General features: G+C 26.2%; 1 protein-coding gene across 5 annotated transcripts in view; it reads right to left on the bottom strand.

Moving 5' to 3' along the window:
- The window catches only part of LOC111679021 (putative uncharacterized protein DDB_G0287113), a 14366-nt gene extending 4290 nt beyond the window's left edge, over positions 1-10076 (bottom strand). The window contains exons 1-2 of one of the 5 annotated variants that reach the window (XM_023440504.2): positions 6203-6281; positions 5685-5756 (exon numbers count right to left, since the gene is read on the bottom strand). Coding sequence is in view for 1 of the 5 variants with exons in the window: in XM_023440503.2 (XP_023296271.2) it covers position 10019 (1 nt within the window). In the remaining 4 variants the exon portion in view is untranslated. Of the gene's footprint in view, positions 1-5684; positions 5757-5875; positions 5894-6202; positions 6282-9960; positions 9979-10018 lie in introns of those variants that run through there. The other 4 variants (XM_046955313.1, XM_023440503.2, XM_046955314.1 and 1 more) reach the window with 4 other exon arrangements.
- Between the last annotated feature and the right edge of the window lie 1345 nt (positions 10077-11421).

Raw genomic sequence — 11421 nt, 5'->3', positions numbered from 1 at the left:
TAGAACTGAACTAGAACTGAACTAGAACTGAACTAGAACTGAACTAGAACTGAACTAGAACTGAACTAGAACTAAACTAGAACTGAACTAGAAATGAACTAGAACTGATCAAGAACCGAACTAGAACTGAACTAGAATTGAACTAGAACTGAACTAGGTCTAGAACTGAAGTAAAAGTCTTATTTTTTTCTGATAAAGTTGAGATTTTAATTAACTGCTCGTCCAGTATTAATTGTTAATGCAAAAGATAATTAAAAAATGGTTTACCACATATCTTAAGTAAATAAACTTTTATAAATATAAAAACAATTGTAATAAGTCATAATATTATTTTATCTCGCAAACACTTATTCGTATTAAGGTTATATTTATCACTTAAGAAAATATTTAAAAAATTCATTAAACTTTTGATTATTTTGTTGATTTTCATTATGATGAATTTAAGTAATTCAAGGTTAAATTAAAATTATGGTTAAAATTTTTATGCAAATACTGTGTGTTGGGAAGTAGTAGAGAGAAACGCTTTTAAATTCTTAGATAAACATTGAAATTTTCGTTACACATAGTTTTTTTTTTCATCATCTTTCTTATGTTTAATTTAAATTTTATCTAAGTGTGTTTTGCATGTTTCAAAACTTTTCTTATTTTAATTTACAAACTTATGTACTGCATATCAAAGTATTTCTATTTTTTTTTTAATTTTTATTTAAACGTGATAAAGATTGAAAGACATATATTTAACTTTTTTTGATATGCGTCATTTTATAAATAATTTTATGGAATATTATTAATATTTATAACTTTATAAATGAAAATAATTAACAAACAACAACAAAAATCTGGGGAATTTTAACAAACAAATGGAAAAAATAAAAAAATATTAAGTAAATAACATTTCTTAACAAAGAATAGAAAAAAATATTGCTAATTTTTAATGAAAGTACATATAAAGAAATTGCCATAAATTAAATATTCAGTTTGTTAAAATAATTTTATTTTCAATTTACCGCAAAATGGAATTTTCGGTTTTTGGTAAAAAAACTATATTACTGAAACATCCAAATATTTTAAAAATTTACAAGAAAATTTTAATAAAATAAATCTAAGGTGTATGAACCCTTTTACAAGGGCATATATGTATGTATATGCACGTACTAAATACCTTTGATATCTCAACATTTTTTCAAACATTAACTTTTCGCTGACGTAATCCAGCACTACTTTACAATTATCTCAAGATTTTATGTTTATAAACACTTGTTCTTTTCATACGAAATTGTTGTTTACAATATTTTATAAAAAAAAACAAAACAATTGTGTTAATACATTTGCAAACATAACGAAAGTTATAATGTCAACAGAATTTAATAAAATAACGCTAGAAATATAAAAAAACAACCTCAGTTTTTAACAAGATATATAGATAAGAAATCGGCAGTAGTATGTTTAAAGCTTGGAGCCAATTACATTTCACTGGTTGTGAAACATTTTTTTTTCAGAATTTAGTACAATTTACATTTGGTGGGAGAAAATACTTAGATCTTGCTCTGCTATAGTTAAGACTATAATTTGATCTTTAGTATGAACTAGAACTGAACTAGAACAGAACTAGAACTGAACTAGAACTGAACTGGAACTGAACCAGAACAGAACTAGAACTGAACTGGAACTGAACTAGAACTGAACTAGAACTGAACTAGAACTGAACTAGAACTGAACTAGAACTGAACTAGAACTGAACTAGAACTGAACTAGAACTGAACTAGAACTGAACTAGAACTGAACTAGAACCGAACTAGAACTGAACTAGAACTGAACTAGAACTGAACTAGAACCGAACTAGAACTGAACTAGAACTGAACTAAAACTGAACTAGAACTGAACTAGAACTGAACTGAACTAAAACTGAACTAGAACTATATTCTAGTCTATAGTCGAGTCTATAATCGAGTCTATAGTCTAGTCTAGAGTCTAGTCTATAGTCTAGTCTATAGTATAGTCTATAGTTTAGTCTATAGTCTAGTATAGAGTCTAGTCTATAGTCTAGTTTATAATCTAGTCTATAGTCTAGTCTATAGTCTAGTCTATGGTCTAGTCTATAGTCTAGTCTATAGTATAGTCTATAGTCTAGTCTATAGTCTAGTCTATAGTCTAGTCTATAGCCTAGTCTATAGTCTAGTCTATAGTCTAGTCTATAGTCTAGTTTATAGTTTAGTCTATAGTTTAGTCTAGTCTATAGTTTAGTCTATAGTCTAGTCTAGAGTCTAGTCTAGTCTATAGTCTAGTCTATAGTCTAGTCTATAGTCTAGTCTATAGTCTAGTCTATAGTCTAGTCTATAGTCTAGTCAATAGCAGTAGACTACTCTTTATATTTTGGTTTATAGTCTGAAAAATAGGCTATTCTAGTGTATGGAATTTTGTTTAGTATATAGGATTGCATATTGCACTATAGCTTACGGTATGGACTATAGTCAATAGTCTGACCTACAGTTCAATTTCACATCTTTGTTAAAATGTTTCCAATATTCATCGTTAACATTTCTTTGTGTTCCCCCTATTACGCTAAGTGTTGTTATAATTAAAAAAATGTGAAAAAAAGCAAAAAAAAAATAAATACAAATATTTTAATTATTAATAAACAAAACCAAACAACAACAAACTTACAACAAAATGTTGAGGAAGAAAAAAACTAAAACAAAAGCGTACACCGCAAATGAAGATGAATTAAAAGTAAAAGTATTTAAAATGATAATATTATATTTCCAAAATTTAATAAGATCTTTCACCCAGTTTTTGTGGTTGATTAATAAATAAATAAATACTGAACTTTGAAAAAAAAAAACACAAAGAAATAAAGGAAAAAACTGGAAATCTGAGCTTCAAAATGTATTTAATTATGATCAACATAATGACAATCATGATGATGATGTTGTTGGTGGTGGTTGTTTGATGATGATTGTTTTTACACATAAATAAATAAATTTTAAAAGCACATATGTATGTAATCGTATACATAATCTAATAGTTTTACTTTTTTTCTTTCTTTCTTAAACATTAATTTTAAATTTGAAACTAATTTAAATAAATATTTATATTTAATTTTAAACTTCATGATGAGTCTATGAACCCTCATCATCTTAAAAGCTAATAAATTAATAGAAAAAAAAAACAAAAACCTAAAAACAAAAACATGTTAAAAATTTCACTTTCTATTTCATTCTGATTTAAGTTTGTTGTTGTAGTTGTTGTTGTTTTATTTAAAATTTTAATTATTTCTCTTTTGTATTTTGTAATCTTTTGTTCGAGACATTGAAATTAATCACATGATTAAATAATAATAATTCTTCCGTTAGTTTTATTTGTTTGCTTGCTTTACAATAAATATATTTTATTATTGGCGTTTTTTCATAATTTTATTATAACAAATAATAAAAAATTTGCAAAAATATAAAAACAATTTATTTATTTATTTGCAAAATTTATTGGATTAATAATAAGAAATAAAAAATTATTGTTAACGCATAACTTTCTAGTGATTAGATTATGAAAAGAATTTATTATTATTTTTTTTTTTTAATTTAATTATCAATAGCAAACAAATCTATTTAAAGTTTTAAATTATTAAAACGATTTTTTACATTGTGATATTGTTTATGTAAAAGTGTTTTTTATAGAAAAATTGGAAAGTTATAAAAGTTTGATTTGTTGCATTCGAATTATTTATTAATAAAATTTTGTTTTTCTTTTAAATATTCAGACTAAAGATAAACCAGACTTTAAACCAGACTTTAAACTTGAATATAATGCATTTTATAGTCCACACTATAGACTACATAATAATATCAGATTATAAATTAAAGTCCTGAATATAGACTATACTATAGTCCACACTTAAGTCTAGACAATAGATTAGATTATAGTCTATTCTATAGACTAGACTATAGTGAAGACTATAATAACTATAGTGAAGACTATAACACAATCACCCCTATTCAACATTTCGATTACGCTTCAACATTCAGTTATGCAACAATCGAAAATTGGAATTCTAATTAAAAACGGAATCGTAAGAAAAATAAGAAGCAATTACAACGCATTCGTTCCCACGACAATCGGTTCTTTGCTCCGGAACTAACCGGAGTTCAACGAACAACTACCAAGGATTGTCAACCCAGCCACACCAACTTTACACGTGTCGCATTACCATTAATATATATATAATAATAATATAGACTTGACTAGAATAAAGTTCAGACTACAGATCTGAATATATACTAGACTAGAATATAGTCTAGATTAGACTGTAGCCTAGAAAAGGACTATAGTCTAGACAATAGACAAGACCAGACTATATAAAAATATAGGTTCAATAGTCCAGACTATAGACAAGGCTATAATCAATGCAATGAACTGTGAACTAAACTAGTACTTAATATAGACTTGACTAGAATAAAGTTCAAGCTACAGATCTGAATATATACTAGACTAGAATATAGTCCAGTTTAGACTGTAGCCTAGAAAAAGGACTATAATCTAGACAATAGACAAGACCAGACTATATACTAAAATACAGGTTCAATAGTCCAGACTATAGACTAGACAAGACTATAATCAATACAATGGACTGTGAACTAAACTATACTCCTGACTCTAAACTAGACAACAGTCCTGAATATAGGCTAGACTAAAATCCAGACTTTAGTATTTACTTTAGTCAAGTCAAGCGCTTTTATAGTATCCACTATATACTACACTATAGTTCACATTCCCCTACAGCCGGTTCTACCTACCGGAATGACCAGAAATTATCGGCCAACACCAGCAACAACTACGACAACTTTATCGACCAAAAATTGTCAACTCAGCATGTATCAACCGAAAGTATTTTTCACAGGAAAGAACATCCAGTTATAGCCAACCTGTTACAACAACACTACATTATAGTCCAGACTATAGACAATATTATAAACAATACTATAGTCTAGACTATATTCACTTCCTAATAACTTCCAAAAAAAGTACATAAAAATTACTCCCTAAGAATGACTTCAAATACAGTGAATTTGTAATAAAAAAACTTCACACCTATGACAAGCCTGTGTTAAAATCATCACTTCTTCACATCTTTTTTTTTGTACTTCCATGGACCTAATTCTACTTCTTTTTTCGCTTCTTTGGAAGTACTTTTTTTGGGAGCTATAATATAGACTTGTCTATAGTCTGGATTCTTTTATATTTCTTATAACAATTTCCTGGTTATTTTTGTCTTTAATGGTCTGAATAATATAATTCGTTTATATTTAACTTTAAATAAAGAATTTTTTATTATTAAATAAAGAAGAATCTAGTCCCATAAAACCTTTATTCTTTAGTAATTGCAGATATTAAAGAAGTTAAAACAAGTAACCTAGTTTTATTATCTTTTAAACGTTTTGTTTATTGCTCAAGTGTTTTAAAATAAATACATTATACATTTAGTATATTTATTTATAAATTGCAATAGTAAATTAAAAATAAATAAAAGAATTGTGGCAATAAAAAAGAAAACTAATTCTTTGGAAACCTTTTAGAACTTTAAAATCACCTACAAAATATTGATAAAAGTGATTTAAAACGAAAATGTTTTGTTTAGACTTTTTGCAATATTTTTGTCGCTTTTTTTTAAATTCTTTAAACAAACTTACCAAAAAGTTATATTTTTATAATTAATCCAAAAAATTCTTTAAGTTATTCCAAAACTCTTGAAGATTTTTTAACTAATGTAGAAAAAAACAAAACACAATTTTTTTATTATAACTTTTTTTAAATTAAATAATCAAAAAAAATTTTTTGCACATAAAAACAGTAAAAAGCTTTTAACACAATGTTTATTTACTTTTTTATTGTTATTACAAATGTATTAAATATTTATTGTAACCGTTAATAACATTTACAAAGTCAAAGTCACGGCCGCCGTAACAAAAAATTGTTCTATTTCGAAATAATTTTTTAAACTTATTAACGACACAAAATATTTATTAAGTTATAATAAAAAAAAAAAAATAAATCAGAACAGAAACGGAAAATATTTATTATGATGTGCCAAATAAAATAAAAAGGTGTGAATGAATAGTAGAACACAAATTGTTTTTCTTAATAAATATTTAACGTTTTTTTTATAACTTCTATTTCTTTTTTTTTTAATGTTATAAACTGAACTAACCCTCCAAAAAATATAAAAACGACTAAAGAAAATATATTAATGTGCTACAAAACACAGCAGAAACGTAACTGAATTGTTGTATATGAAGGAGATGACAACGACTACTACTACGACAACGACGACGGTATTATATTGTTGTTAACAAACTATCGCCAAACCCCACCAATAACAAAAAAATACACTAAATGAAAAATTGTTACTGAAAAAAAAACAAGAGCTAAAGCGTATAACGATGGTTGTTTTTGTTGTTGTTGTTTGGTAGTTATCATGTGCTAGAGCTATAATAGGTCATTAAGGAATTGGAATTTGATTGGTAAGGGGTTAAATAAGGAATTTTTAATAAATTACTGATGAAATTAAGTAATAAGTTATACTAAGTTGTTGTTGTAGGAAAAAACTTTAGCTAAAGGAGTTATTTATTACAACAACAACTAAATTATTATAACGTGCTAACGATCCATATAGGCAATTAATAGATATTTCAAATTACAGTTTTAACTTTTCATTAGTTTAGTTTCTAGTAGAGTCTCTAGTCTATTCTATAGTCTAGTCTATAGTCTGGTCTCTAGTCTAGTCTATAGTCTAGTCTATAGTCTAGTCTATAGTCTAGTCTATAGTCTAGTCTATAGTCTAGTCTATAGTCTAGTCTATAGTCTAGTCTATAGTCTAGTCTATAGTCTAGTCTATAGTCTAGTCTATAGTCTAGTATATAGTCTAGTCTTTAGTCTAGTCTTTAGTCTAGTCTATAGTCTAGTTTATAGTCTAGTCTATAGTCTAGTCTATAGTCGATACTATAGTCTAGTCTATAATCTAGTCTATAATCTAGTCTATAGTCTAGTCTATGGTCTAGTCTATAGTCTACTTTATAGTCTAGTCTATATTATAGTCTATAGTATAGTCTATGGTCTAGTATATAGTCTAGTCTATAGTCTAGTCTATAGTCCAGTATATTGTCTAGTCTATAGTCTTGACTATAGTCTAGTCTATAGTCTAGACCATAGTCTAGTCTTTAATCTAGTCTATAGTCTAGTCTATAGTCGATAGTCTAGTCTATAGTCTGGTCTAGACTAGACTATAGACTAGACAAGCAGTAAAAGTCCGTTTTCTGAAGTATTTAATGCATAAACAAAATTCGTAAATTTTTTTTAATTTACTTAAAATGAATTTGAAAAATTTTAAATAAATATGTATTTAACAACTTTCATTGCAATATTTATTTTATGTAAATTTATTCCAAAACTATAGCAAAATTTTATTTGATTTTGAATCGCAGTAATAATAAATTGGCAATTGTTAATTAAAAGTAATATACAATTATTTATATGAAGGTATTGAAATAGAAAAAGTGTTTATAACAAAAAACACAAGGTGGGGTTTTGAACTCTAATATAGTGCTGTGTATATAGTATTTCTTTTTTTTAATCAATTTACAATAGTATAAACGTGTGTATTGCTATGGCATATTATTTACATGCCATATTTATAAATTAATAGTTGGCTACGGTCTCCCTATAAGACCCGAAAATATTAAACAACACATACAGACTAAGACAAACACACAAACATATACAAAAAAAGTGCGAGTACTATAAAGTTATGATTAAAAACGATTTTTTTCTCTATACTTTTTTTCATTACCAATTGCTATCAAAAATAAGTCAAAATGACAATAACAACAACAGGAATTTGTCTATAAAAACATGACAAGAAGTGGTATGAATTGTACATACATACATACATACATACATACATACATACATACATACATACATACATACATACATATCAAAAATTACTATACATATTCATATTTATAAGTTGTTCATATATAGAATGTACATACATTATCTGACTGTCTGTATGTATGTATGATGAGAAGTATTTGAGCACTTACATTTAATAAGGCCCAAACTAATAAACAATAAAACACAAAATAATATTAAACTGCTAAATTACGAACAAAAAAAAAACAATAAGTTATCAAATCAATATCAGTAAAAGCTGTAAAAAAGAGCTTTATTTGTCTGGGTGAATAGAGTTTTATAATTTCTTGCAATTGTATGATATTTATTCTACAGAAAGGAATACCCTACTTTAAGTATAAAGCATTACAAGAAGGATATCTATTAGAAAACAAACTAAATTACACACAAGGTTCAAAAACTGTAGACTGGATTATAGACTAGGCAAATGAACAGAGACTAGACTTCAGACTAGACTATTCTGTAGTCTAGTCTAGAGTCTAGTCTATAGTCTAGTCTATAGTCTAGTCTATAGTCTAGTCTATAGTCTAGTCTATAGTCTAGTCTATAGTCTAGTCTATAGTCTACTCTATAGTCTAGTCTATAGTATAGTCAATAGTCTAGTCTATAGTCTAGTCTATAGTATAGTCTATAGTATATTCTATAGTCTAGTCTATAGTATATTCTATAGTCTAGTCTATAGTCTAGTCTACAGTCTAGTGTATAGTCTAGTCTATAGTCTAGTCTATAGTCTAGTCTATAGTCTAGTCTATAGTCTAGTCTATAGTCTAGTCTATAGTCTAGTCTATAGTCTGGTCTATAGTCTAGTCTATAGTCTAGTCTATAGTCTAGTCTATAGTCTAGTCTATAGTCTAGTCTATAGTCTAGTCTATAGTCTAGTCTATAGTCTAGTCTATAGTCTAGTCTATAGTCTAGTCTATATCTAGTCTATAGTCTAGTCTATAGTCTGGTCCATAGTCTAGTCTATAGTCTAGTCTATAGTCTAGTCTATAGTCTAGTCTATAGTCTAGTCTATAGTCTAGTCTATAGTCTAGTCTATAGTCTAATTTATAGTCTAGTCTATAGTCTAGTCTATAGTCTAGTCTATAGTCTAGTCTATAGTCTAGTCTGTAGTCTAGTCTGTAGTCTAGTCTGTAGTTTAGTCTATAGTCTAGTTTATAGTCTAGTCTATTGTCTAGTCTATAATCTGGTTTACAGTATTGTCTAACGTCCAGTCTATAGTCTAGTCTATACTCTAGTATATTTACTAGTCTATAGCTATTATATACACAGTTAAGTCTGTAGTCTAGTCCACATTTTAGTATATAGTCTGGAGTCTACTATATAGCTTGAGCTCTGGTCTATGTATAGTCGGGACTATAGTCTAGTCCATAGCCTGAAATATACTCTAGTAGTGACTATAGTTGTATCTAGAGTCTCAATAATGGTCTGTAATATAGTTTAGCCTGTAATCTGGACTAAAGTATAGTACATATTTGGGACTATGCTGTGTTTCAGTTTCTTGTGTGTACTTGTCTGGACCACATTTTTGTCGCGTCTCTAATTTTAATATTAAAGAAACTTTTCATTTTATTTTTAAAAATCCTTTTATTCATATTGAAAAATGTACCGGATGTAGAGAAAAAAAACACTTTTTGTAAATTCAAATAAATTAATTATATAATTTGAATATTAATTTTTGATTTTGTCTTCCATTTATCACAAACAATAAAATTACATTTCAAAAGTCATCACACTACTGACCACTTTCTTTTTTGACAAATTTATTACATTTAATTTGTATGTTATTTTTCAATATTTTGCCGTTTTAATTTATTTTTATTTTTTCTTTTGTATCTATTGTTATTTACAACAAAAAGTGATATTTATTGTATATTTGTTGCTAATTAAAAACTATTTACAAACAATATATTTGTTCGTCTACTAGGTAAGTAGACAGACAAATATTAAACATTTTTGTAAGTATATAATTGTTATTGTTGTTGTTATACATACATATTTTATTTTATTTTATTATATGGTGGTTTGTCTGTTAGTTTAAATAAATTCTTACTTTATTTGCATAATAAATTTATTTCAATCCCAACAATGATTTGTTTTGTGTTGTTCCGTTTAGATTACTAAAATGTTTGTTTTGCTTATTTGCAGCAAATTTTTATTTGTTGTTGTTGTTTTTTTTATTTTTTAAAAACAAATGTCCGTTTACAGATTGTTTATTTTGTTTTAATTTTATTTGAAATAAAAAATTATTAGACAAAATTTTAACAACGCATGCGCTTTTAACTTAAGTACTGAGAAATAGACGTTTTAACACTTCAACGTTTAAAATTAAACTCGTATTTAAAAACGGTCTTAGAGCACAGGTTTGCCAACACCATCCAGCAACCTTAATTGTTTACAAGGGGTTTTGTTGTTGACTAGCAGCTAACTATAACATATGTACTTGTATGTGAGCAGAAGAAGCTTTTATTATATCACTCATTGATATATCATCCATTGATTCATTTGAACTATTGCAAGCTTTTTAAGTCTCTTTTAGGTGAATAATGTTTTTATTTTATAAGCTCTCTGTGGTGACGTATTGTCTCTTTAACTTTTACCCTCTTAAAGTCTTTCCTTACATTCTCTAGTTTATTATTAAGTCTCAAGACAAAACCGTTTCATTATTTTTTTTGTTATTGTGTTGTTGTCATTATGACATTTCATTTAATTTAATATTGAAAACTATTAAGTTTGTTTTTTGTTTGGTTATTTTTTGCATGCATTTTGTTTTAAATTTACTTGTGTGCGATTTTGTTTGAATAGTACTTAAAAAACCTGATTGTTTTTTTTACAAAATTATTAAAATTAGCCTGCATGAGTCATTTATTTATTTCTATACATTATCTGTAAATACTACAATATAAATATGTTTCAAACTTAGGATTTTACGAGAGAAGTTTTATTTGCTTTTCTTTTCTTTTTCTGTGGTTTTATTATATTTAAAATAATATAATTAAGTTTTTGCTTTGTATAGTATTGTTTTATATTGCTAATAAAAGTTGTTTAAGAGATTTCTTTTATAAAAGATTTAAAAAAAAAAATTAGAAAAAATTTTTCTTTAAACATTTTTTATATTTAAAAAAAATTTTGAAACTATTTTTAAAATTTTTAACTTTAAAATTGAAAATTGTTAAGAAATTTGTTTAAAATAAAGCTAGTTTTTGCATTTTTAAGAATCCTTGGTGGTTAAAAGAGTATTTGAAAATTATTTTCAAAAAGTTCAAAAATGGGAAAATGTTTGAATTTTGCTTTTGAAAAAATTTTAAAAATTTCGAAAATAATGTTAACAATTTTAAGTTCGCATAATTTGGCATAAAAGAAAAAGAAATATATCAAAAATTATTTAAATGAAAAATTAGAAAAGTTTAATACAAATAAAAATAATATTATATATTTTGAATCGTCATAATTTTA

The sequence above is a fragment of the Lucilia cuprina genome, chromosome 6 (assembly GCF_022045245.1).
Source record: "Lucilia cuprina isolate Lc7/37 chromosome 6, ASM2204524v1, whole genome shotgun sequence".
Lineage (NCBI taxonomy): Eukaryota > Metazoa > Arthropoda > Insecta > Diptera > Calliphoridae > Lucilia > Lucilia cuprina.
This window is presented reverse-complemented; position numbering and strand designations above follow the sequence as displayed.